Source organism: Canis aureus, chromosome 17, assembly GCF_053574225.1.
Source record: "Canis aureus isolate CA01 chromosome 17, VMU_Caureus_v.1.0, whole genome shotgun sequence".
In the NCBI taxonomy this organism is placed as follows: domain Eukaryota; kingdom Metazoa; phylum Chordata; class Mammalia; order Carnivora; family Canidae; genus Canis; species Canis aureus.
The window spans coordinates 14,993,616-15,019,290 of NC_135627.1; the positions used below are offsets into that span (position 1 = coordinate 14,993,616).

General features: G+C 36.4%; 1 protein-coding gene across 3 annotated transcripts in view; it reads left to right on the forward strand.

The window, feature by feature from the left end:
• Positions 1-25,675, forward strand: part of UGGT2 (UDP-glucose glycoprotein glucosyltransferase 2) — a 184,242-nt gene that overhangs the window by 154,228 nt on the left and 4,339 nt on the right. For 2 of the 3 annotated variants that reach the window (XM_077855166.1, XM_077855167.1), the window contains exons 31-38: positions 2,992-3,077; positions 4,867-4,965; positions 6,260-6,344; positions 9,746-9,928; positions 11,714-11,874; positions 12,500-12,614; positions 16,758-16,874; positions 20,902-21,028. In XM_077855166.1, the coding sequence (XP_077711292.1) occupies positions 2,992-3,077; positions 4,867-4,965; positions 6,260-6,344; positions 9,746-9,928; positions 11,714-11,874; positions 12,500-12,614; positions 16,758-16,874; positions 20,902-21,028 (973 nt within the window). Of the gene's footprint in view, positions 1-2,991; positions 3,078-4,866; positions 4,966-6,259; positions 6,345-8,919; positions 9,139-9,745; positions 9,929-11,713; positions 11,875-12,499; positions 12,615-16,757; positions 16,875-20,901; positions 21,029-25,675 lie in introns of those variants that run through there. The other variant, XM_077855168.1, reaches the window with a different exon arrangement.

Here is a 25,675-nt window from a genome sequence, read left to right on the forward strand (position 1 = left end):
CTGAAACTAAGTGATACAATAACCCAAATTAAGAATTCAATGGATGACTTTTACATGTCTAAAGAGAGAATTAGTGAATCAGAAAATAGACCAGAAAAGGTATTCTTGATGCAAGAGGGACATTTAAAAAGAGGATAATACAGCAGAGAGCATAAAAGGCATAGAGAATAGAGTGAAAAATGTGAGACTCCAGGACTACACTTAATCTGGCTCTATCACTCTCTAGCTGTGTGACTCTGGATAGATTAGTTAGCTTCTTTCTGTCTCATTTTCCTCATCTATAAATTGTAGTTAATAATGGAACCTACCTTACATGTCTGCTATAAGGATAAAGTAGTTCAGTTTGTAAAATGCTTTATGAGTAGTAAATAATTAAAATCATTTTAAATAGAGTTCCAAATAAAGATGAAAGAATGAGGTAAATGTAACATTGCATGTCAACTATACTCACATTAAAAAAAAAAAAAAAAAGGAAGAGGTGCATCTAATATTTGAAGCACTAATGGCTGAAAATTTTCATGAATTGATGAAAGATACGAGTTTACATATTCAAGAAGTCCAGTGATCCCAAGCAAGAAAATTAAAGGAAAATTCACACCTATACTCTGATAAAACTGCAGAATACCAAACAAAAGAGAAATCTTGAGAGTAATCAGAGGAAAAAGGAAAAATCACCTTCAAAGAGCTATAAGTAGTCTGACTATTGATTTCTCAGCAGTAAGAATGAAGGCCCAGGAGGTACTGGAATGTTATTTAACAGCACTGAATGAAAAAAGGAATGGCAACCTAGAATAATTTACCCTAAAATGATATCTTTCAAGAGGACACATAAAACAAGGTATTTTCAGACAAATGGAAAAAACTTAATTTGCCACCAGCACATTCACACTATAAAAGAAGTTCTTAAAAAGAGGTACCATAGGCAGAAAAAAAAAATTATCTTGGAAGATTTAAATTTTAAATGAATGAAGAGAGGATAAAATGATAAATTTGTGGATAATTCTATGAACGGTGAATATATAAAACAATAGTAAGTCTTGGGAGGATTTTAAAAATATACAGAATGTAAAAACATAACATTTCATAAATTCATGAGCTGAATTTTTTCACTCTCTGTATTGGTTCTAATTTGACTTGTAACGCTGTAGTACAAAGAAGGTCAAACTCTTTCACCATACCCACCAAATCTTTGAGCGTAATAACCATCCCCTGCCAGAGTCAGACTTTCTGTAGCCCAATCACCTAGGTCCTTCAGTTGGTTTTAATAATACAGTTTTACCTCCTCACTGCCCATCTCTCAGAATTACATAGAAAAGGAGAAGTAAAAAAGATAACATTAAGGATCAGCCCGTGAATAGGAGTTCCACAGAAAAGAACAGAAAATGGAGGATGGGAGGTATTTCACAGATAAGGAGAGAGAAAAATGTTCATGTCAAAAGGATCCACAGGTTAGTATGAGTGAAGAATGGCCCACATGAGACCCTAATAACTCTCAAGGAGAAAAGGCAGGCCACAGCCATAGAATGACCCTCACACTAGCATCAGACTTTTTATTTTCAAGATGGATGTTACAAGACAGCAAAATAAAGTCGTTAGTCTTCAGAGGAAAATTACTTTGAAGCTAGGATCTGTTAGCCAAATTCTTAATCAGACTCAGACGTAATGACAAAGTTATTTTCTGAAGGGTGAAGATTTAGAAAAATTATTTTTAACACCCCTTCTTGAAGGTATTTGTGAGCACAATAAAGACCAAGAAAGAAGTTAGGTATTTCGAGAAATGGTGAGATTAATCTGAAAACCAATGCAAAGAAAGCTTTGAAAGAAATAGGCAGTTAATTGTTGAACTCCAAAGAGAATATCTTCAAGAAGACAAGAATTCCACACAATTAACATGAATAATAAACTGGAACATGTTAGATATGTGGTAGAGAAGAAATTTATCTCATCACAAGAACAAAATAAATGCAATAAAATTCCAAGAAAAAAATGTTTTTTTTTAAAGATTTTATTTATTTATTCATAGAGATGCAGAGAGAGAGAGAGAGAGAGAGGCAGAGACACAGGCAGAGGGAGAAGCAGGCTCCATGCAGAGAGCCCGACGTGGGACTCGATCCAGGGTCTCCAGGATCATGCCCTGGGCTGCAGGCGGCACCAAACCGCTGCGCCACCAGGGCTGCCCGAAAAAAAATGTTTGTTGGAGGAATGCAAGAAAGCAGAATCCATTTGAAATGTCCAGTTTCCTGCACTTGGCACAGGGGTCACATTACTGTAACTGTACAGATGTAACACAGTGATAGTGGCCTTGCAGACTCTTCAGTGAATGAGATTTACATTGTCACAATAAAGCACTACCTACTGACTTTCAAGCTGTAGAATAAACAGCAAAGTGCCAAAGATACAATGTTCTATCAAAGTAAATATAGGTATTATCTGTATATACAATGCTTAAGTAGAAGTTCAGCTAATGTAAGGTGGGAGGTGGAGGGAAAGGGTAGAAATATTAGTATCCTTATCTTAGAATACAAGAGAAACTAAGTGTTGGAACAAAAAATATATATATATTGAAGTATTATTTGAAGCTGTGAAGATACTCGGTAGATAATGATAATGATGTTACTACCAAAGCTTCCAGACAAAGAGAGGAAGAGTGATATAAGGGAAGCTCTGCTCCTCTATTCATCACAAAGAATGAAAAGTGTCTAAACTCTGTGATTCCAGATATGCTAGTAGATGACATCTGAAGCTGATAAATCAGTAAATAGAAGCATAAGCACATTATTTGGCAGTCTGGAGGTAATCACCAAAAGAACAAACAACAAGAACTGATCACTGAAACCAGATTGTGCCTGTGATGTTGTACTTGCCTTGTCACTATACCTGTCTTAGATTTATAATAGGGGTCACCCTGCCCCATGTGTTTCACTTTCTAAGCATGCAGCATAATATTTAAAGCCACACAGTTCTAAGATTTTTCTTTACTGTGCTATCTAGGTGCAAAAAAAGCCAGACAAAATTAAGGAGGATATCCTTACCGATAAAGATGAAAAGAAAAAAGGAATGTGGGATTCCATTAAAAGGTAATTACTAGTGAATGTTTTAACATCTGATGATTGATCCATCAGGAATCTAGTATGCAGCAGGCCTGCAGATGGTAAACATCTAAGTGAAGCACAGATCCTCTCCTCTTGAGGGGTGAGATCGACACATAAATGTTAATACAACCAGGATAGGAACTAGAGCTGCAAGACAGCTGAGAGTAAAGTGCTCTGCAAACCACAGGAGAAAAAGACTGCATCTAGTTAGGAAGAATCTCTGGAAGGACTCCTTGGAGAAGTGTGTGCTCAAGATGTGTTCTGAAGGAGGGACAGGGTTTCAGAAGTTGGAGATAGAGCAAAGGTATGAAGACAAAAAGATTGAGTATGTTCATAGGAACAGAAGTAGCTCAGCTTAGCTGAAACACTGCGACATTGAATGTAATAAGGAGTCTATAAATTAGGTTAGGGTCCAGGAGTAGAGCTGGCTTTGGGCATTCAGGTGACATGGTTTAGAAACCCTTCCTCCATGTCTTAGTTCTAGTCTCTGTGCCTCCTTTATTTTCAAATGAACTTTTATAAGGAAAAGCTTGCCATCTCCAGTGGGAAGAGCTTGCTTCTTTCCATATAGTATGAGCAGAAGTCCCAGGGCTGGCTCATTGTCCAGTTGTTAGCCATTTGTTCCAAACAGAACTGGTCACTGTAATTCTGCATGCTTGGGTCATATGCCTACCTCTAGAGCTGGTGAGAGGGCCTTGTTCCCCCCCCCCCAGACCTCACAGAATGAAACTGGAGGAGGAATGTCCCCCCCCCGCCCCGACCAAATACCGGGTTATTGTTACTAGAAGTATAAAGGATGTTAGATATGCAAAAACAAAAACTGCTGTAGATCCACATTGTAGGGAACTTGGAAAGTCCATTTTAGAGATCTGAGTTTCATTTGAGTTATGATGGAGAACCACTGATCATTTTTATCAAGGGTGGGGAAATAGAAAGTTTAAGCCAAATAGATTCAACAACCTAGTCAGATTGTATTTTGGCAATCAGAAGCGCTCCCATCATTTGGAATTGTGCCCAGTTTAGGCCTCTTTCTGTAGTTGACTCCCTGTTTGATAAGAATGGTGTTCCTATTCCTTTATGTGCATTGATTGAGAAGGGCTCAAACCCCCTCATTTTGAGATCATTTGGAGGTTAGGTATGTTTGACAGGATAATAAAGCAGAATGTGGCATTTTAAAGCGGGTATCTATCCGTAAGCTTCCATTAAATGCAGAAGATGGAGACAAGAATGAATACAGGTGACCATCACCATTTGCTCACCATTTCTGTACAGAAAGGGTACCAGAAGCAAACCCTGCTGTTAGGAAAGGAGAAGACCTGTGTTCAGGAAGGTAGCTCCTCCAGACACATAAGTTTTGTTTATAATATAATGCTTTCACTTTTTAAATCTTAATTGTAATCATAACTTGGGAGTGTCAATCACATTTTTCTTATCTGGGAGATTACAACAAGAAAAGATTTGAAAAATTGTGTCCTAACAGTGTTTAGCAAAATATATCTGTAGTAATTATAAGTTGTTTATGTTTTTCCAAATTTTAGTCATTCCAAATATCCGTGCATATAAAAATGAAAAAGTTAATTCAATGAAATTATTAAATAGGAAGGAAAATTATGCATTATGAATACTCTAAATAAAAGATTCAGTCACTTTTGTGTATGAGATGGGACTTGAGATATTTTCCTATTTTTATTGTGTTATTAAATTTAGTATTTAGGAATGTAAGGTTTGCAAATGCATAAAATGAAACTGTCAATCACTACTTTTTTATTCCAAGTTTCACAAGAAGGTTGCACAAAGAAAAAGACAAAAACGAAGCAGATATTCTAAACATTTTTTCAGTTGCTTCTGGCCATCTGTATGAACGCTTTTTAAGGTACGTATATTTTTTATCCAATGCTTTGAAAAGTAATACATAGTTCAAAAAGAATTTCAAAAGTTTAGAAGAATAAAAGAATGTACAGTGAAAAAAATCCACCTGTTTTCTTATTACCCAGTCTCCTTCCAACAGGAAACCAATATTATTTTCATAACTTGTCAGATATATTTAGATAAGCAAATATATTTTCTTCATTTTTAACTTTTTACTTAAAAAATAACAAAGTATATGTTGTTCACCTTGCTTTTTTCTTTCTTTTTGAAGATTATTTCTTTATTTGAGAGAGAGAGAGAGAGAGTACATGCAATTAGGGGGAAGAGCAGAGAAGGAGGAAGAGAATCTCAACCAGACGCCCCACTGAGCATGGAGCTAGATGGGGGCTTGATCTTACAACTCTACCCTGACATCATGACCTGAACCAAAACCGAGTCAGTTGCTCAACCAACTGAGCTACCCAAGCACCCTACTTTTTTCTTTCTTAACTTAAAATTATGAGAACAGGGCTTGATTCCATGACCCCAAGATCATGACCTGCACCAAAATCAAGAGTTGGATCCTTAACTGACTGAGCCACCAGGCGCCCCACGTGTATTTTTGAAACACAGATTGGTTCTGTATGGCTAGGAAATAAACATATGTTGTTGTAACAATATGATATGTAAAAAAATGTATATACAGTAAATTTCCCTTTTCTGGTGAGGAAATACCTTATTTTACAAAAAGGGGTAGGATAAGAGGAGGAAAGCCTAATTACAAACTACAAAGGGCTGTTTTTAAAATTTTTTATATAGAAGGATGTCAGAGAATCTCTCAAAAATATTTGAATATGTGTTGATATTTTAATATGGCACTTTAGATAGATCTGTATCTTCTCCAGCCAGAGGTCTAGCATAGGAAGAAAAGTGACCCATCCAGTGAATTTACTGAAACAGGTTATTCAACTCTTCCTGTTTCATATACCTGATATTAGCAGCATAGTAATAGAGTGGAGATTAGAATGTAGTTCAACTAAACAAGACTATTTCGGGGTCTACTGAAACAAATGAAAATCAGTTTATTCTGCATAGAGTGTGTGTGTGTGTGTGTGTGTGTGTGTAATGTATATATCCTTACACAGTATATACTTGCCGAGGAATCATAATTTGTGAAAGTACTTAAGTCTATTTCTCCATAATTCATAGTGAAAACTTAGTATCTGTAGGTAGGTATATATATAATAATTAAAAGCCTTTGGGAAAACAGGATGAACTCCCATTAATGTTAACTTACTGGGTTTAATGTTCCCTTACAGAATTATGATGCTTTCTGTTTTACGTAACACCAAAACACCAGTGAAATTCTGGTTTCTAAAAAATTATCTCTCACCAACATTTAAAGTAAGTGCATTAATCTTTTTATTATACAATGGTTCAATATTTGAATAGTAAATTCTTTATATTGTTGTAAGTTCACATAATATTTTCAGAATGAGTCTTTTGAAATTACTATTTTTAATCAATTTTAAAACTTTGGTATTCACTATTATTTTATCTAAAGAAAAATTCTATGCTGTTTTTAAGGTATTTAAAAGGACAGAGGAGATGGTTTAAAATCAGGAAGATCAGTGGCTTTTCATGATAATGAATATAATTAAAATTTGGCAATGAAAAATATGTACAGATTGTCAATAAAAAGAATTAGATACTGTCATAATTTTACAAAGATAGGCTAGAACAGTAGTATCTGGAGAATATGAAAAACTGTATCATAGGAAATAAATTTGATAGTCTCGAGAATAAAAAGGCTCTTTTATCTTTGTGTAGTATGGTGATTGCTATGGTGGTGGTTTGGGTACTATATTTAGAAGTGTGAGGCATTTTATCTTAAGAAGTTTTCAAATGGCCAACCACTGTTACCCTTTACTCAGCCTCACACTCCTGCCTCAAACTGTACCCTGTTTCTCCCATCCTACAGGTTCATCAGATTTCATGTAAGTTAGGGTCTCATTCATTAGCAGTTCAAAGGAGTTCACTTTTTCTAATCCAAAACCAGTGGTAAAAGCAGAAATGAGAATAGCCAGCCATGTTTTTATTCCCTAATATTGCTGGCACATTGCTAAGTACTTTATTACCTACATGATTTAGTTGCTCTTCATAACATTCTGTTCCCAGAAAGCCAAGATGCAGAAATCACATAACCGGCCTATACAGTTGGGAGGTATCCAAGCCTACCCTTAGGTTCAGAGATTAACTAGAAGGACTCACAGAACTAAGAAAAGCCATTATACTCCCAGTTACAGTTTATTACAGCAAAACAATACAGATTAAAATGAATAAGGCAAGGAGATGTGTATGCACAGGGCAGGGTTCAGGGGAGACCAGAGCCAGAGCTTCCAGCTGTACTGTCCCAGTTGGTGGACAGAGCCTATTTCTCCCAGCAAACCTGTAACAATACACGTGGAATGATGCCAGCTAGGAACGTTCACTCAGACTTTGGTGTCCAGAGTTTTCTGGGGGGTTGGCCACATAGACCCACCAGACTGCCACCTGACTGACCTTTTTGCCTCCAGCCCCTCCAGAGGTTGAGCGTCATGATACCTTGTGGCTCAGAGTCCCAACTGTAAGTCCCATTGTTAGCAGAGACTATTTGGTGTGGCCCAAGACAGGACAGTACAAGGATAGAGGCTACCTCCTAGGAACCTGGGGCAAAGTCCCTAATGCTTCTTTGAGCAAAATCTGTCATTTAAAGCTGAGGCCTGAGATCAAACAGCTAATTAAGAACATAGCTGAGATCTGATCCCAAGCATTCTGCCCTTAAAGCCCAGGTGCTTTACCCTATGTCACAGCCTTTCCCACCGCCACCACCAAGAGTGCTACCTGTTGTGCTCATTTAGCAGTAGACAAACTAAGAAAGAACTCATGAATATAAATAAGTCATACTAGTTTGTTACCAAATTTTTGTGGGGTTTTTTTTAAGATTTTATTTATTCATTAGAGACAGAGAGAGAGAGAGAGAGGGTGGGGCAGAGACACAGGCAGAGGGAGAAGCAGGCTCCATGCTGGGAGCCTGATGTGGGACTCAATCCCGGGACTCCAGGATCATGCCGTGGGCCAAAGGCAAGCACTAAACCGCTGAGCCACACAAGCATCCCCATGTTACCAAATTTTTCATGTTATCCTACTTGACAAACACTACATAAGGGGATTAATTCTACAGATAGTAGAAGTACAGAAGTACAAGATAGTACAATCTGAAGATTCTCTTAGCAGGCAGTGATACCATTCAGTGGAAACACAGTGCCGTGTCTACATAATGTTCTTACTCTACCACATGGCCAAAAGTAACAGCATATCTGAAATAACATTTTCTGTCTTTTTGGAATTCTGTTCCTTTCTCTCAAAATGTTTATCTTTTTGAAACTTTTCAGTGAAGCACAGTGTGTACAAATCATAAGTGTGCAGCTTGGATGAATTTTTAAAAAGTTAAAATACCGCATAACCAGCAGTCAGATACAGAAATCACTAGTACCCTAGATCTTTCCTTCCAATTTTCAAAACATACTTCATCTTTTCCTTCAAATCTTTGATGAATTATACCTACTTAGTGAATAATCCTTTCCTGACCCATAATCTCAAATTACAGTCCATTCTGATTTTTCACTCTACTTCCCTCTCCTTTTTAAAACTTTCCCCCTAGCACTATGTTCTGTAGATGACTTTCTTTTATTTTCTGCCCACCACCTCTAAAATAAAAGCCTTACAGGGACCATGACCTGTATCTACTTTGTTCCCTTCTGTATCCCTAGGGCCTGTAGTAGCGCCTGGCACCTAGTACATGCTCTGTGAAAATGTTAATGCATATTTGTGGATTAGCTTTTCTACTTTCTCCTAGTATACTTTTTTAAAAATTTGAAACCAAAACAATGGTACTCAGCAACTGTCCCAGCCATAATTGCAACATTTCAATTCACAGATAAGACCACTGCTTACTCTAAGGAATGTAATTTAAATCCACAAAATTGCCTACAAAAGCAGGAAGAAAATTAAACTAGGTGCATAACCAGCAACAAGCTACAAATGAGAACCAAGGAGGAAAAAGCAAGTTCTATTATCTGCTGAGCCATCTTTCCTCACTGTTGTAGCACTCTCCCTTTGACTCTGGGGCTCTTGAGCCAAGCCTAGCCAACAGTGTATTTCATTAACAGGTCTGTTTTAAACAGAATAAGATAGTCTAAGTCTGTAAGACTCTGAATCTAATATCAAACATCCAGATCCACAGTGACTGCCCTGTATTTTTAATTTTTGAGTTAGTCATAAATCTCAAATGTGAAACTTCTGTAGAGAACCTAACTTATCAATTTACAACTCATTTTGTGTTTTTTTGCACACCCTCTTCATGTCTTATCTGTCTGACCAGCCAACATGTTCACATTCACATAAACTGTTTGATGCATCCATGTTCCAAGATCCAGACACTTTTCCTCGTATAGTCAGGCTTTCTCAGGTCAAACATTGGTAGTAAAAACTAGAGGAACATTTATTTTAGTTAATAAGCTTGCTAGTCAATATGGTGTACCTATTTTTTAATGTCATCTATACTTGTTGTTTTATATTTGTCAGCACTTTTGTATTCTTCAATAATAGATATAAATTGTAAAAGTAACTTAGGCATTTTACCAATTAGCTTATAACAATTTATAGTAAAACTCTACTTTTTACAATGTTAATTTTTTTCTCTAAAACAAAAATTATTTTCTCTCTTGAACATGTTGGATTTGTGTGTATGTGTATGTTTTTAGGAGGTAATTCCTCACATGGCTGAGGAGTATGGATTCCAGTATGAACTAGTGCAATATAGATGGCCCCGCTGGCTTCATCAGCAGACTGAAAAACAGAGGATTATTTGGGGTTACAAAATTCTTTTCCTCGATGTCCTTTTTCCTCTAGCAGTGGACAAAATCATTTTTGTGGATGCTGACCAGGTAATAAGATTAATTATTGTTTTTAGTATCACTTAACTTTTTTTGTACTTCTGTCTGAGTGTAGGGACTCCATTTATGTTGCTGGTGTTCATTATTATCTTTGTTACCACACCACATAAAAATATGTGACAGGAATATGATACATAAGGAAAATATCTTTAAAAATAATTTTAAAAAAAAGACTGTCAGAATTCCAGGGGAAAATCCAATGTATCACAAGAAGTACCACTTATTATTTAGAACATGGTAGTTTTCTCTCTGAAGTAGTAGTTTTTTAATTTTGGTAATTAAAAAATAAGTACTGACATTAGTCACAATAAAAGTAGTTGTCTGAGTTCTTATGAAAATGAGCTGATTGTTTAAAATGAGCTATTTCTTCTTGCTGAAAAAATTGGCTATTACAGGTAACTCTCCTTGAGTCTCCCATGGCAATTGTGGGCATTAGCCAAATCCTCCTCACTCTACTTAAGGGAGATAAATGTCCCAAATTTAGCCCCCAAAAAACCATTACAGTATTCACCTTTCAAAATTTATATATCTAAAAATTTACCCTTTGCATGCCTTTGTAATCATCAATGGGAAAAAATATTTGAAAAATACACAGAATTTTTAAGAACAGTGAGGTGTAAATATTAACATTACATAAATTGTACAAGTTAGTACAATTTATATTTAGGACAAAAAGTGTATTTTCAAATCCTGTATTAGAATTTACTTATAAACTCTATTATTATTTTTGTAGTATTTTCCAAATTGAGAAGTATAAATCATTATAATTAAAAATTAAGAAAACAGGCAAATGTGAGTAATGAACTAAGGACTTCCACACATACCATCTAACATAAAATATATTTCTCCTGTCTTCCCCCAACTTACACAGTGATATTTCCCAGCAGGCTTGAATCTGTTAAAAAAAAAAAAAAATATGTGTCTGAATGGCACAGTTGGTTGAGCGTCCAACTCTTGGTTTCAGCTCAGGTCATGGTGTCAGGATCCTGGGATCTAGCCCTGCATCAGGCTCAGCATGGAGTCCGCTTGGGATGATTTCCCTCCCCCTCTACCCCTTCCCCTGCTCACACTCACTTGCTCACTCTCTTAAATAAATAAAATTTTTATTTAAAAAAGAAACATACTAATATTATTTCATTAAAGCCATTGAAGATTCATCAGGAGGTTTTTCTTTATCATTCAGACTAATATTTGTCAATACTACAATAATGGAGATTTATCATAATTATTTTGAATTATTAGTCTATACCTTGATAAACTAAGAGTGGCATACTATGAAATATTTAATTTCTTCCCAAAATACACTTTGTTTAAACTGTCTTCGTTAAAGTGGCATGACAAGGGGTGTGTGGGTAGTTCTGACTTCTGCTCAGGTCATGATCTCGGGATCCTGGTATCAAGCTCTGTGTAGGTCTCTGTGCTTGGCAGGGAGTCTGCTCATCCCTCTCTCTCTCTGCCCCTCCTCCTGCTCATACTCTCTGTCAAATGAATAAATCTTAAAAAAAAAAATGACAGAACAAACTCTTCTTGTTACTGAGTAAGACCACTGTCATATAGACTAGGCATATACATCTTAGGTTTCTTTTAATCTATAAGAACAAGAGAAAAGGAACTTAGTAAACTCCCTACTGCTTGAAAGAGCTGTGAGAAAAAATACAATTTTTATTTCCACAGTCAGGTAATGATTTGAAATTCTCATAAAAAGGGGCTTATTATATAATAATAACATTATATTAGTTGATAGTTTCCATCAGAGAAACTATTTTAATTATTTAGATTGTGAGACATGACTTAACAGAACTCCGAGATTTTGATCTGGATGGAGCACCTTATGGGTATACCCCATTTTGTGATAGCCGCACTGAAATGGATGGATATCGTTTCTGGAAAAAGGGATACTGGGCATCACATCTTTTAAGAAGGAAATACCATATCAGGTAAGAAAACTTCTACTCTTCCTTTTTAGTAACTAAATAACTTATTGGATCACAATACTCAGTTTTTTTGAAATCAGACAATAAGGGCAACCAATTAATGTTTATCGCACACCAGTCACTCTTACAAGACTTTACATGAATTAACTCATAAAATCTGTCTGACAACCTTTTGAGATACTCTTACCCTCCTTTTTATAGATGTGGAAACTGAGGCACACAGCACTCATGTAACTTGCCCAGGCTTATACTGTTAGTGCATAGCTGAGCCCAGGAGTTAAACCCAAGTAATAGGACTCCAGTGAGAAGCTCCTAACCACTACAGAATAATAATTTGTTACAGAATAACTTGTTGCATACTGTCTTCAAAGCTGCTGTTGTTTTGTAGAGCCATGACTTTCATGGTATCTTAGAAAAAAATTTGAGGTGACTCTACAAGGATATGATCCTAACAGTATTTATAACAAACCTCAGACCTCTCAGAAACAGTTGGGAGAAAATTCATGAAAGGATTCATTCTTATTAGACCCAGGGCTATCTAATGTCAGTTCCATTACTGTGGACAGTCACTGGGGGGAAGTGAAAATACATGACCAACTTGAGCCACCAAGACGGTTCACTGTTGCAGTGCCTTGTATGTAGTGGATCTCAAGAAGTTCCGAAGAATTGCAGCAGGGGACAGGCTCCGGGGCCAGTACCAAGCTCTCAGTCAAGATCCAAACAGTCTTTCAAACCTCGATCAGGTAAGTAGAATGTTCCCAGACTCATTTTCGACACATAGATACAGACTGTTCCAATTCCCTGCTTGTAACCTTCAAAATCTTACATTTTCAGCCTCTTTCTCCCCTTGGTACAATTCTGTATTGGGTATCTCAACTATCTTGACTCACACATAATTTTTTCACTTTCAGTTCAACATTTTCAAAACAAATCATACTTTATCTTCACTTTTCTCTCCTTAGACCTTTTTGCCCCACTACATGCTCTGTCTTGCTTACCATATATTTTTCTTACTTCCATCATCATTTAAACATGTCTCTATCTCTGATCTTTAAGACAAATACCCTTCGTCCTGTGTCCCACCTGAACTAATTAGCCAACAAATTTCCAGATTCACTTAACCTAATGATATAACCCGGAACCTCCCAGAATTATGAGGACAACTAGCACAGCTTCCCCAAGAGGGTCACTGGAAGTGAGGATAAGCAGAATCATTTCTACTTTGCCCCCTGGGACCCATGTAATTCTTCCATGTGATGACACAGCACCATATAATGGCTGGTGATTTAGACTATAATGCTGCCTCTGGAGGACGACACCCCACTTTTGCAGGGTACTGTCTCCAAGGTAGCACCTCTTGTGCCTTCAGTAAATCATTCTATTGCTCTGTCAGGCCAGCAGCTTCTGTGTAGAATGCGACAGGACCATGGGATCTCTTGGTCATGTGCTCTCTGCCAGGCTTCCTTTCCTTGCTATGAAGTGGGTCTCTTGGTCTAATGCAATATTAAACGGAATCCCTTCTCAGTGGATAGCTCTGTAAGCCCTTCAGCAATGGCGCTCAGTCTTTGCAAGCAGGAAAGGCAGACCTATACACAGAATGTATATAATTCAGTTCAGAAAAATCTATGTCCCTAGTTGGTTTAGAAAGGGTCCAATCTAGTCAGCTTGCCACCAAGCAGTTGATTAGTCTTTACAAAGTATAAATGCTATGTCAGAAGCTCACTGTTTGTCTCTGCTATTGGCAGCTCTAAGAGCTAGATCAGACTTGGTAAGTGGGAGCCCATGCCATTGGGCCCACACATAGTTTCCATTTCTGCCATCATTGAATACCCCTTCATGTACCCATTGTACCATTGGAGTGGTCAGTGACCAAGGCTGGCTGGCTTACATCAACAGGCCACATTCATTCTGTGTGTCACCTGGTGCTACTTTTCTGTTGAATGCTTTCTGGTAGATATTTAACATGCAGTACACAAAGATCTTGATCATTTTTGCCATTCTCATAGGTTCATCCATAAGCTCCTACCCCAGAATTCATTGTCATTAATCTTCCTTTCTGGGCTTTTTTTTTTTTTTTTAAGATTTTTATTTATTCATGAAAGACACAGAGAGGCCCTGTGAGGAGCCTCATATGGAACTCAGTCCCAGGACCCCAGGATCACAAACTGAGCCAAAGGCAGATGCTCAACCAATGAGCCACCCAGGCGCCCCCCTTTCTGGGCTTCTGACCAGTCACCTAAGCCATCCACCATTTCACTTGAATTTATTTGTATTTTAGCCTTCTCTTTACATACAAAGTGAATGATAATGTACATCATCTGAATCAGTTAAAACAGGTATTAGAGGTAGATTCATAGGACTAAACACTTCCCTAAAAGAAAAGAAAAAAGGTGTCAACCTCAGCTTTTTACCTAGAAACTAGAAAAAAAAAAGAACAAATTAAAACCAAATTAAGTGGAAAGAGGGAATAATTAATATTAGAGTAAAAATTAGTGAAATTAAAAATGATGTTTTTATAAATTTTCTTATGAAGCCAAAGCTGTTTTTTTGAGAAAATTTATAAAACAAACCAGTCATGGATAGTGCCCCACATCAGGCTGTGCACTCAGCAGAAAGCCTGCCTTTAGATTTTCTCTCCCTCTCCCTTTGCTTCTCCCTCTTTTTGCACTCTCTAAACAAATAAATACATAAATAAATTTTTTTTAAAAAGACACCTATGAAAAACTTACAGCTAACATCATACTTAATGGTGAAATACTGAATACCTTCCCCCTGAGATCGGGAACAAAGCAAGGATATCTACTCACCATTTCCATTCAACATTGTAGTAGAGGTACTAGTACATACAGCAAGGCAAGAAGAATAAAAGGCATTGGATTAACAAGGAATAAGTAACTCTTTTTTGAGACAGTAGAATCATTTATGTAGAAAATCCTCTGTAATCTACTAAAAAGTTGTATGTAACCAATAAGCATACTTAGTAATACTGCAGCTATAAGACCAATATATGAAAATCAGTTCTGTATTTCTATTTACTAGCAACAGTTGGAAATTAAAACTGAAAAGATACTATTTCTAATAGCATTTTTAAAATTAAGGTCATATAGAAATGCAAATAGCCAAAACAGCTTTGAAGAATAGAGTTTGAAGACCTACTTTACGTGATTTCAAGATTTGTTATAAAGCTACTGTAGTCAAAACAGTGTGCTTTGGTGTAAAGATAGGTAATTCAATCCATAAATAGGAGTAGAGATTCCAGAAATAACCCATACATTTGAACAATTGACTTTTGACAAAAGTGTGAAGGCAATAAAAGCCTTCTAAACAAATGGTACTGGAACAATTAGACATCCATTTGCAAAACAAAACAAAAAAAACGCTCCCATCCTTAATACATACTACATATAAAAATTAACTCAAAATGTAACATGAATCTAAAGTTAAAATGTAAAACTATAAAACTTTCAGAAGATGAGAAAATAAATCGCTGTGGCCTTTGCTTATGCAGATGTTTTTAGACCTGTTAAAAGTATGATTTACATCGAAAATAATTAACAAATACATTAAAGAACTTTCAAGATTCATTACTAAGAAAGAAAATCTTGTTTTTTAAAAAAACAGATTTTAACAGACCCTTTACTTTGCAAAGGTGATGGTCAAATGGCAGAAGTCCCTGGAAAGATTGGAAGATAGTCATTAGGGAAATGAGAAAACTACAATGAATAATTCCACACACTGTTAGAATGGTTGATATTAAAGAGACTGACCATACTAAGTGTTGACGAGGATGTAGAGCAACTAGAACTCGCATACATTGCTGATGAACATGTAAAAATGCTGTGTAGCCATTTTGGAAAACAGTTTGGCAATTTTCTTATGAACTTGAATTTATACCTACCCTGTGACCATTCTACTTCAAGGTGAAATAAAAACATACGTCAACACAAAGACTTGTGCATGCAAATCCTACAACAATCCCATTATCCTTATCTATTGCTCCCTATGACTTACCCAAAAATAGCACTTACACTAACACACAGTTTTGGTGGGCCTGACGTAGCTGGGCATTCTGCCCCACAGTCTCTCATGAGGCCAAAACCATTGGGGAGCCAGAGATTGCCATCTAATCTGAAGAGTTGGCTGGGCTTGGGCACTCACGTGGTTGTAGGCAGGACCTAAAGGTCTTTGTCACTTATGAGGCTTATTTACCTTACAAAGTTCCTTTTTTTTTTTTTTTTTTAAGATTTTATTTATTTATTCATGAGAGACACAGAGAGAAAGGCAGAGGGAAAAGCAGGCTTCATGCAGGGAGCCTGATGTGGGACTCAATCCCGGGTCTCCAGGATCATGCCTTGGGCCTAAGGCAGGCACTTAACCGCTGAGCCACCCAGGGATCCCCTATAAAGTTCCTTTAACCCAGGAGCCAGCAATCTTTGATTAGAAAGTCCTGAACGATGCAGAAATGTGAAAATACCTGGAGCACTGTTCCCTAACAGGGAAGTAAAAGGTCACCTCCGAATCTAGAGTGGGGTGGTAGCTGACAGAAACAGCTAGAGCCGGCATAGTGTGGGTGATCGTTTAGTGTCTCGGGGCAGGTGGAGGCAGTGAGGCTATTTGGAGGAATGGGGGTGGTGGGTGTCTGGGCTTCCCACTTTATCCCTGATGCCAGGGGTGAAGTCCAGACCAGAGCAGCTGTGGACGTAGTTCTAGTGCATGGGTTCATCATGACACAAGATGATTGGGTCATAGTAAGTATTTAATAGCTTAAAAATAGATATCATAGATCTGCTGATTTTTTTAAACCTATTTTTATTTTAATTAACATCATCAACCTTATTCCCTCTGACTAATTTCTGTGTCTTTTTGTTTAAATCATATTTATATAGGATCTTCCCAACAATATGATTTACCAAGTTGCCATTAAGTCTCTTCCTCAAGACTGGCTGTGGTGTGAAACGTGGTGTGATGATGAATCCAAACAGAGAGCCAAAACCATTGATCTGGTAAGTGCATAATCATCTGCTTGTAAGCAGATGTGAAAATGTTCAAATAGAAGTATTTTCTCTTTTACAGACAGAATGGCACCCATATGGCACACTTCTGCTTTGTCCATTATATACTATTCTATATACTTAGGTTGGCCAAGTACAGGGTGTGTCACGGGGCCTCCAGAACCACCCCCAGATTTGAGGAATCATTAAGAGGACTCACAGGACTCAGAATACCACCCTACTCATGGCTGTGCTTTATGCCAGTGTCAGAGGGATAAGTCCAGAGCAAGCCTGGTGCAAGCTTCCAAGAGCCTGTGCACTCACACAGGACGAGCTTGATCCCTTAAGCTGTGAGAAATTCCACAACACTTGTGAAGTGTTGTCTCTCAGGGCAGCTTATTAGGAACCCAGTGCCCAGGATTCTTACTGGGGGCTGATCACATAAGCATTCCCCCAACCTGTTGCATACCAGGCACTTAACACTTAAAACACTTAAAATTCCCAATATCCAGAAGGAAAGCAGGTGTTCAGCATAAACCTCAGTGCTGGCACAGTTTGGGCACTCTTACCAGGAATGGTGGGAACACTCCTGAGACCCAGGTTCCCAAGTTGCCAGCCAGGGGCCATCCTTGCAAGCAGGACTTTCTAAGGATAGTGATCTCGGGCTTGCTGTGTTACTCTTTTGTACACAGGGGCTTCTGAAAAAAAGGCCATGAGCTGCCTGAAGTGTTCATAGATTAACTATCATCTTCATATATAATCAGTTTGGTTCTCCTGCCAGTATTTTCCCCAAATGAAACAACCAAAATAATTCTGTTTACTTAAATGATCCTATACATGTCTGCTTTTCTTCTTTTTGAGAAATATTTTTCATATTAATTTTAAGCAGATTAACTGTGCTACATAGTTTAACTCCCTAGACATGAAATATTTTTTACATGAAATATTTCAAACTGATTTATTGTCCAGCTGTTTCAAACTCACATTCCATTACTATGTTGTCTTTAATAGTTATAAGATATTGTCATTCTACTTCTGACCATCTTGTTTTTATGGGCTAATTTAAGTTTTAAATATTTATAAGGTCTTCAGTAAAAAATATTAACATTCATACACTTTTGAACAAAATAAGACAATAAAATATAGAGATATTTTCTAGGTATGTGTAGAAATGCATAGAAAAAAGGCATGCCAATGTGTCAGGTTGCAATCAAAGGTAATAGAATGTAGCAGAAACAAGTAAGATGGCATCGTTAAGAAGAAAGGAAGGGACTTTCTTAAGAGAGGTCAAGAATATTACTGAAGGAAACTCATGAGAGGTTGTTAAGGTTGTGCTGGGATACACAAGTTTATGACTCATACATTAGTGACCGGTCTCCTTGGGATCCGTAATACTTAGGTTAACTGAGCTAACTCTAACAAACCCCCAAATTTCAGTGGATTCTCACTCACCTAAGAAAAGCTCTAAGTGGGTGTTCTTTCAGTGAGTAGCTTCCTTGTCCGGCATGACTCAGGGACCAGCCTCCATCCACCTGTGGCTGCTCAGCCTCTGAGGGCCTGACATCATCTGTATCCATCTGGAGCTGATCTATCCACTGTGGCAGCCACTTGCCATATGTGGCATTGAGCACTTAAAACGTTGCTAGTCTGAATTGAGATGTGCTGTAAAGTGTAAGATACCAGATTTTGAAGACTCGTTACAATAATAATGTAAAAATATCTCATTACTAATTTTAATACTGATTACATAATGACTGATAATTTGGACATATTTGGTTAAATAGAGTATTAAAATTTATTTCACCTGTTCCTTTTATATTTTTTGTATGGCTACTAGAAAATTTAAAATTACATATGTGGTTTCCATCATATTTCTCTTGTGTGATGTTGATCTGGGGGAAGTGTGAGGAGTGCTTCCTGACTCCTAAAAACCATGCCCCTTGGGTGAGAATTGGTTTGTGTGGTCACATCTAGATGTAAGAAGAGCTAAGAAATGTCATTCCCAGACGGGCAGCAACTTCCTGGGGAAAGGTCTACATAGAGAAAAGGTGGCATAAATTTTGGTGGGCAGCTAGCTATTCCTCCCACAGAAGCACTTAAAAATGAGAGAACATGATAATTTGGGTCAGTTTCTTGGGGAAAAAGTTAAGGGAGGGCAGAAAAATCCCAAGGAAATGGCCTAATGAAGAGGAAAAAAGCATAATTAGTGGTATTAAAGGTGAGAATGAGAGCACTTATGAATGTCATGAGATGGTCTCAACCCCATTTCAGTAAAGTTTCTCAACCTGGACATTATTTGCATTTGGGACCCTGTAATTTGTAAGTGTGGGGGACCATCTAGCACATTGTAGGATGTTTAGCAGCATCCCTAGCCTTACCCACTAGATGGCAGTAGCACCCCCCCCATCACGACCCCCAAAAATGTGTCCAGACCTTGCCAGAGCTCCCCTGAGAGGCATAATTGCCCCATTTAAGCACTACTGATATAGATTATAGGGGAAAAATTGTAGCACATAAAACTAAGGAAAACATAGTCTTTTTATTTTATAGTTTCTGACACAATTAAAATGAAAAAAAATAGTTCCATTGTCTTCACTTTATAGAATGTATTGCCTATAAAGTTAATTTCTGCAAAGAATATCCTCTTTTCCCACTTACTTCAGGAACATATTACTACAGAAAAAAATCCACAGTGGAGTGAACTGGAAATAATTGGTGAGGAAAGGATCAAGATAATAGGCTCATTGCTCACAACCCATAGCTTTCCCACAAGGAACTAAGGAGAAAGCAAGTTGTGGCAACTACAACATCACATAGAAGGGAGCTTCAAGATGTGTTCTCTATTAATGCCTAATAGACAGCTTGTGGGATGCTTGTGGAACTCTGGGCATTGTGCTCCTCCTACAGCCCTTCATGTCTGTCACTGGCTTCTCCATTCTTCACATGACTCAAGCCAAACACTCTGGGGGCATCTCTGACCCCTCCCCTCATAACTGCCTTGCACCTCATTAGCAGACCTTGTCAGCTGTGCTGTCACATGCATCCAGAATTCTATCCTATGAGTGTTGCCTTTTAACCTTTTAATTTAAAACTATATATAAATATTTAAAACTATTTATAAACTCCCGAGTAGTTTAAATGGATCCTGTATCATTGGAAACTTGGAGGTTATCGTGGCTTCTTCCCCTGTGATAAAGCACTAAGACCCACCCCCTGCCTGGCACACACACACTCACATAGACAATTGAGTGAAATGCATGTGCCTTATTACTAGTAAGTGTAGAGTTGGAACCATGATGGAGGATCCACATCCACTGGTTTTTCACTGTGTCTGTCAGGGAGACTAGTTAACTAGTTTTAGACATGAGATTTATAAACAACTCTGAATTGCACATCTATCAGTATTTTGATGAGTTCAAGTTAACTGATTTTTTTCCAATTAACTGATTTTTAATATCATCACAGTTGGTAATTAGAACAGATGCATATGAAAGGGAATGAATGTATTTTGCTAAAGAAACTCAAATTTCTAAAGGCTAACAAATACTTTTGTTGGTGGAAAACTTAAGCATATAAGCCAGACTTTAGTCCAAAGAAAAGATAAAATATTTATTAATGTAGTCTGCTGTGTTCTTTTACAGTCAGTGTAATTAGATCTTTGTCAAAACTATTTGCAGAATTGACAAACTCCTTGTTAACTATCAGAATGTTTTTAAACAATTTTTAAGTTTCTGATTGAGGTGTTTGCATTAAACACTTAGTGCTTCCATAAAGTATGATTTGTAATTATCATTTGATCCTTTCCCTATTAAACTAATTTTAGTACTTTAGATAGTACTTAGGACTCAACTTTTGTGTGCTCTAGTGACATAGTAACATCCTTGAGCATTTCCTTTGTGTTTTCTAGACAATTATCCCTTCCTTCCTTCCACCCACCCTCCCTCCCTCCCTCCCTCTCTACTTTCTTTCCTTAATTGAAGTATAATTAGCATACAAGGATAATAGCTTTTTATTAACAAAATTTAATTTAAACTTTTAGTGCAATAATCCCAAAACAAAAGAACCCAAGCTAAAAGCTGCTGCCAGGATTGTCCCAGAATGGGTGGAATATGACACTGAGATACGACAACTGTTAGATCACCTTGAAAACAAGAAGAAAAATGCAAGTAAGTCATAATTTTGCAGTGATGTATGAACCATATGTTGTATTAACAGATTATAATAAGTTACAGATTCATTTCTTGGTGAATTTATCAAATTATTAGGTCAGAATTTCTTTAAGAAATTTATGACATTATTAAGAATTTCCTTTTTATGTGGACTAAGCTCACAAATTAAAAACATGGGTAGACAATCTCTTACCCCCATGGATATAACTTCAGTTCATATCAGCACATATGTGGATGTTGTTGTGGCATTAGCCTCCTGACACAAGCAGTAAAAAATAAAAGTAGAAGAAATGCTTGTCTTTAGGATTATACCAAATTTCCCAAATGGGAAAATCCAAGCCCTGAAGTTTAGTAAAAGGCATACATAGCTAACTAGAAATACTACCTGCTATCTCCTAAATTAATCTCACATAGAGTAGGGATTTCCCGAGTGTTCCTGGTTCCAATAGCCTTAGGGCTGGAGTGGGACTTGGATGAGATTTGCTTCCATTTCCAAGATTAAACTGTGCTTTTCTGGGCATTTCATCACTGCCTAAACCCTCAACAAATAAGTGTTGAATATTCTTGTAAAGCTAATTCAAACTTCTCGATTGCCTCACAATTCTCTTTCCTCATCAGTGCCTCGTTCTCTCAATTTTTCTTTACTCTTTTAAAAATAGCCATGGGCTCCAGTCAGTGTTAGAGACCTTCACAGGTTATATTAATCCTCAACAGTAAGTTTTTCCATTGGTTCAGAATAAAATTCTTATTCTCCTCAGCTTTATTTTTTCAAGAAGTTGAAATGATAAGTATAAACATAAAAATGTTGTATATAAACTTTCTCACATAAGCATGAAATTGTGTTTCATCTTGACTTTGTGTATTCCCTAGCAAAACCAGTGTGATTTTGTTTATTTTCTGAGAAGTTCAGTATTTAAAACACACCCATATGTCTTTAATGAATTAAATAATTTAATTAAAACATTATTTAAATTCAGAAGATTCTGTAAGTAGTGTAGTAGAACTGTTTTGAAGGAAAAAATATAAAGAAGATAGAGAAGAGGGGAGAAGAGGAAAAAAGTAAAGAGAAGAAAGAAAGGAAATTTTACCTAATTACCTCAAAAAAAAATTTTTTACCTCAAAAATTTTTAATGCACAGAACATGAGATGGAATGTTTCTCTTACCAAACTGGAGTTAAAGGATTAATAATATACAGTGTTAGCAAGGGTATTGACAAGTAAATACTCTCATATACTCATATATACAGTAGCTGTATAAATTAATGAAATATTAGTGTATACAAAAACTTGAAATGTGTGTGCCCTTTGAACCAGCAATTCACTTTAACAAATTTACATTTAAAAAAGAGAAATGGAAAAAAAAAGAGAGAGAGAAATGACAGGGTTCTTGGGTGGCTCAGTTGGTTACGCTGACTCTTGATTCAACTCAGGTCATGATCTCAGGGTCGTGAGATCCAGCCCCACATTGGGCTCCCTGCTCAGCCAGGAGTCTGCTTGAAATTCTCTCACTCTCTCTCTGCCCCTTCCTACACACGTGTATGTGTGTGTGTGTACTTGCTCTCTCTCTTTCAGATCTTAAAAAAAAAAAAAAAAAAAGGAATGATACCTATATACATATGTTTGTTGTGCCATTGTTTTTAATGAGCTAGAAATAATTTATCTATTGGGGCACCTGGGTGGCTCAGTTGCTTAAGCTTCCAACTCTTGATCTATTCAATTCAGGTACTGATCTCAGGGTCATGAGTTCAAGCCCTGAATTGGGCTCCATGCTAGCCATAGAACCTAATTTAAAAAAAAAATTTTTTTTAAGAATTTATCCATTAATAGACTTAATTATATAAATATCATTACATACAAACAATGAAATATAGTGTAGCCTTGCAAAAGAAATAAACGTATTTTGTTGACAGTATATTTCAAGTTAAAAATACAGAATAATATTTGTAATAAGATTGACCCCATCTTAATTAAAGAAGAATGGCATGTTTGCTTGTGTTTATGTACATATGCATTTATGTATAAAAATAATTTTTTTAAAAATGAAATGTTTTACAAAAAATTATTGGATTTTTTACTTAATTTTGAATTACAAACGTAAGACATGTTATAAACATTAAAACAACATGGAAATATATAGAATAAAATTGGAAGACCTCTCTTAGACACAGAGTCAATCATTTTTAAGGCTGTGATATATCTTTTATAATTTTTGCATTTCTCTCATTATAAACCAGATTCGTTTTCTGGGGTTCTAACACAGTAGCACAGCCTAGGTGGCTTCAACAAAAGACATTTTTTTGTCTCAGCGTTCTGGTAGCTTGACATCCAAGATCCAAGTGTCATTAAGGTTGGTTTCTTCTGAGGGTATTGAGAGAGGATCTGTCCCAGGCCATCTTGACTTGTAGGTGCCCATTTCCTCTCTGGCTCTCTTCACCTTATCTTCTCTCTGTATATATCTCTGTGCAGATTTCCTCATCCAACAAGGACACCAGTCATGTTGGATTAGGGTCCACCCTAATGGCATCATTTCAACTTCATTACCTTTATAAAGACTATAAATAAGGTCACATTCTGAAGTCCTACAAGTTAGGATTCCACCTTATGAATTTTGGAGGGATACAGTTCAACCCCTGACATGATGGAGTTGAGAATCTTGTCAGATGTTTAAGAGTCATTTGTAATTTCTTCTGTCTTTCAACTGTTTATTCTTATCCTTTTCTCATTTTGGATTGTTATCCAACTCTGGAAAAAAATTAATGATCTTTATTCTAGAGATCTGTATTGCCACCTTTATCATATACGAAGTTTCTGTATTATCTATGTCTCATTTGGCACATTTTTTTATCCTGTTCCATTGATCTTTGTCTATACATGTGCCTATTTTACACTCCTTTAATTATTGAAGATGTATAACATGTTTTAATATTAAGTAGGGCTCATATCCCTTCATTGCTATTTTGTTGTTGTTTTCCTGGTACTCCTGTTCATTTCTCCATATAAGCTTTAGAATCATCTAGGTCGAAATTTTTCAGTTTTAGGGAGCGGTGGTGTTGGAGGGGAGATTAAATCTATTAATTAGAGAGTATTAACATCTTCATGAAAACTGTTCTTCCCACCTAAGAACATGTTATATCTTTATGTTCAGGTTCAGTTTTAATGTTTTCAAGAATCATAACATTTTATTCATCTGAGTTTTATTTTTTTTTTCATCTGAGTTTTAAACATATCTTTTTAAGTTTCTTCCTAGGTATATCATCTTTTTTGTTGCTATTATAAATGAGATTTTCTCTTACAGTATATCTTCTTATTGTTGGTTACTTGTACAGAGTATTGTTTTCTGCATATGAATTTTTATTTCTGTGATCATACTGAATTCTCATTTATAGTAATATTTAATTGTCTTTGGTTTTTCCCTCCCAAGATTAAACATATCTTACTTGAAATTGTTCATATTGCTTTTACTTGTCTAATTACTTTCGCTGATAGTTCTAATATAATGTTAAATAACAGTAGTGTACGAGGCCTCTTTCTCACTTTGCCTGGCCAATCTTCTGTATTTCCCTATCAAGTAAGATAATAGCTTTGGACTACAAAAATTTATCATAGTGAGGAAGTAGCCATTGATTCTTATTAAGTATTTTTATCAATAATGGGTTGCATTTAGCACTGTATATTGACTAACTAGAATCTGAAAAGAAAAAGAATGAGTTTCATTTGATTGACTGCCTCTTTAACAGAAATAGAGGTGACTATCTGGTTTTTTATTTATTAATATGACAAACTATTTTAATATATTTCCTAATATTGAGTCATCCCTGTGTTCCAGAATTAAACTCAGCTTGGTCATGACCTATTATTCTTCATTTTTCCTTTTTTTAAGTTGAGATATAATTGATAGATACATTATATTAGTTTCAGGTGTATAACATTTATTATTAGTAATATTACAATATTACAAAATGATCACAGTAAGTCTAATAATTCATTACCATACACAGTTACAAAATTTTTCTTGTGATGAGAACTTTTAAAATTTCCTGGCAATTTTCAAATATACAATGCAGTAATGTTAAATACAGTCACCATGCTGTTCATTACATCTCTATGACATTATTTTATAAATAGAAGTTTGTACCTTTTGATCTCCTCCTCACCTATTTTGCCCAGCCCCCAGCCCCACTCTGACAACCATTAATGGTTCTCTGTCTGTGAGCTCAGTATTGCTTTAGATTCCACTTATAAGTGAAACCATAGAGTATCTTTCTCTGTCTTAGTTCATAATGTCCTCAAGATCCATTCATGTTGTTGCAAATGGCGGGATTTCCTTCTTTTTATGGCTAAATTGATACATTACACACACACACTCACACCTCACATTTTCCTTAGCCATTCATTCATCCATCGATGGACACTTAGGTTGTTTCCATGTCTTGGGTATTGTAAATAGTGCTGCAGTGAACATGAGAACATAGATACCTTTTCAGGTTAATGTTTTTGTTTCCTTTGGATAAATTCTCAGGGGTAAAATTCTGGATCACATGGTAGTCCTTTTTGTAAGTTTTTGAGGAATTATGTTTTCCGCAGTGCTGCACCAATTTCCATCAACAGTGCACAAGGGTTCCCTTTTGTTACGCATCCTTGCTA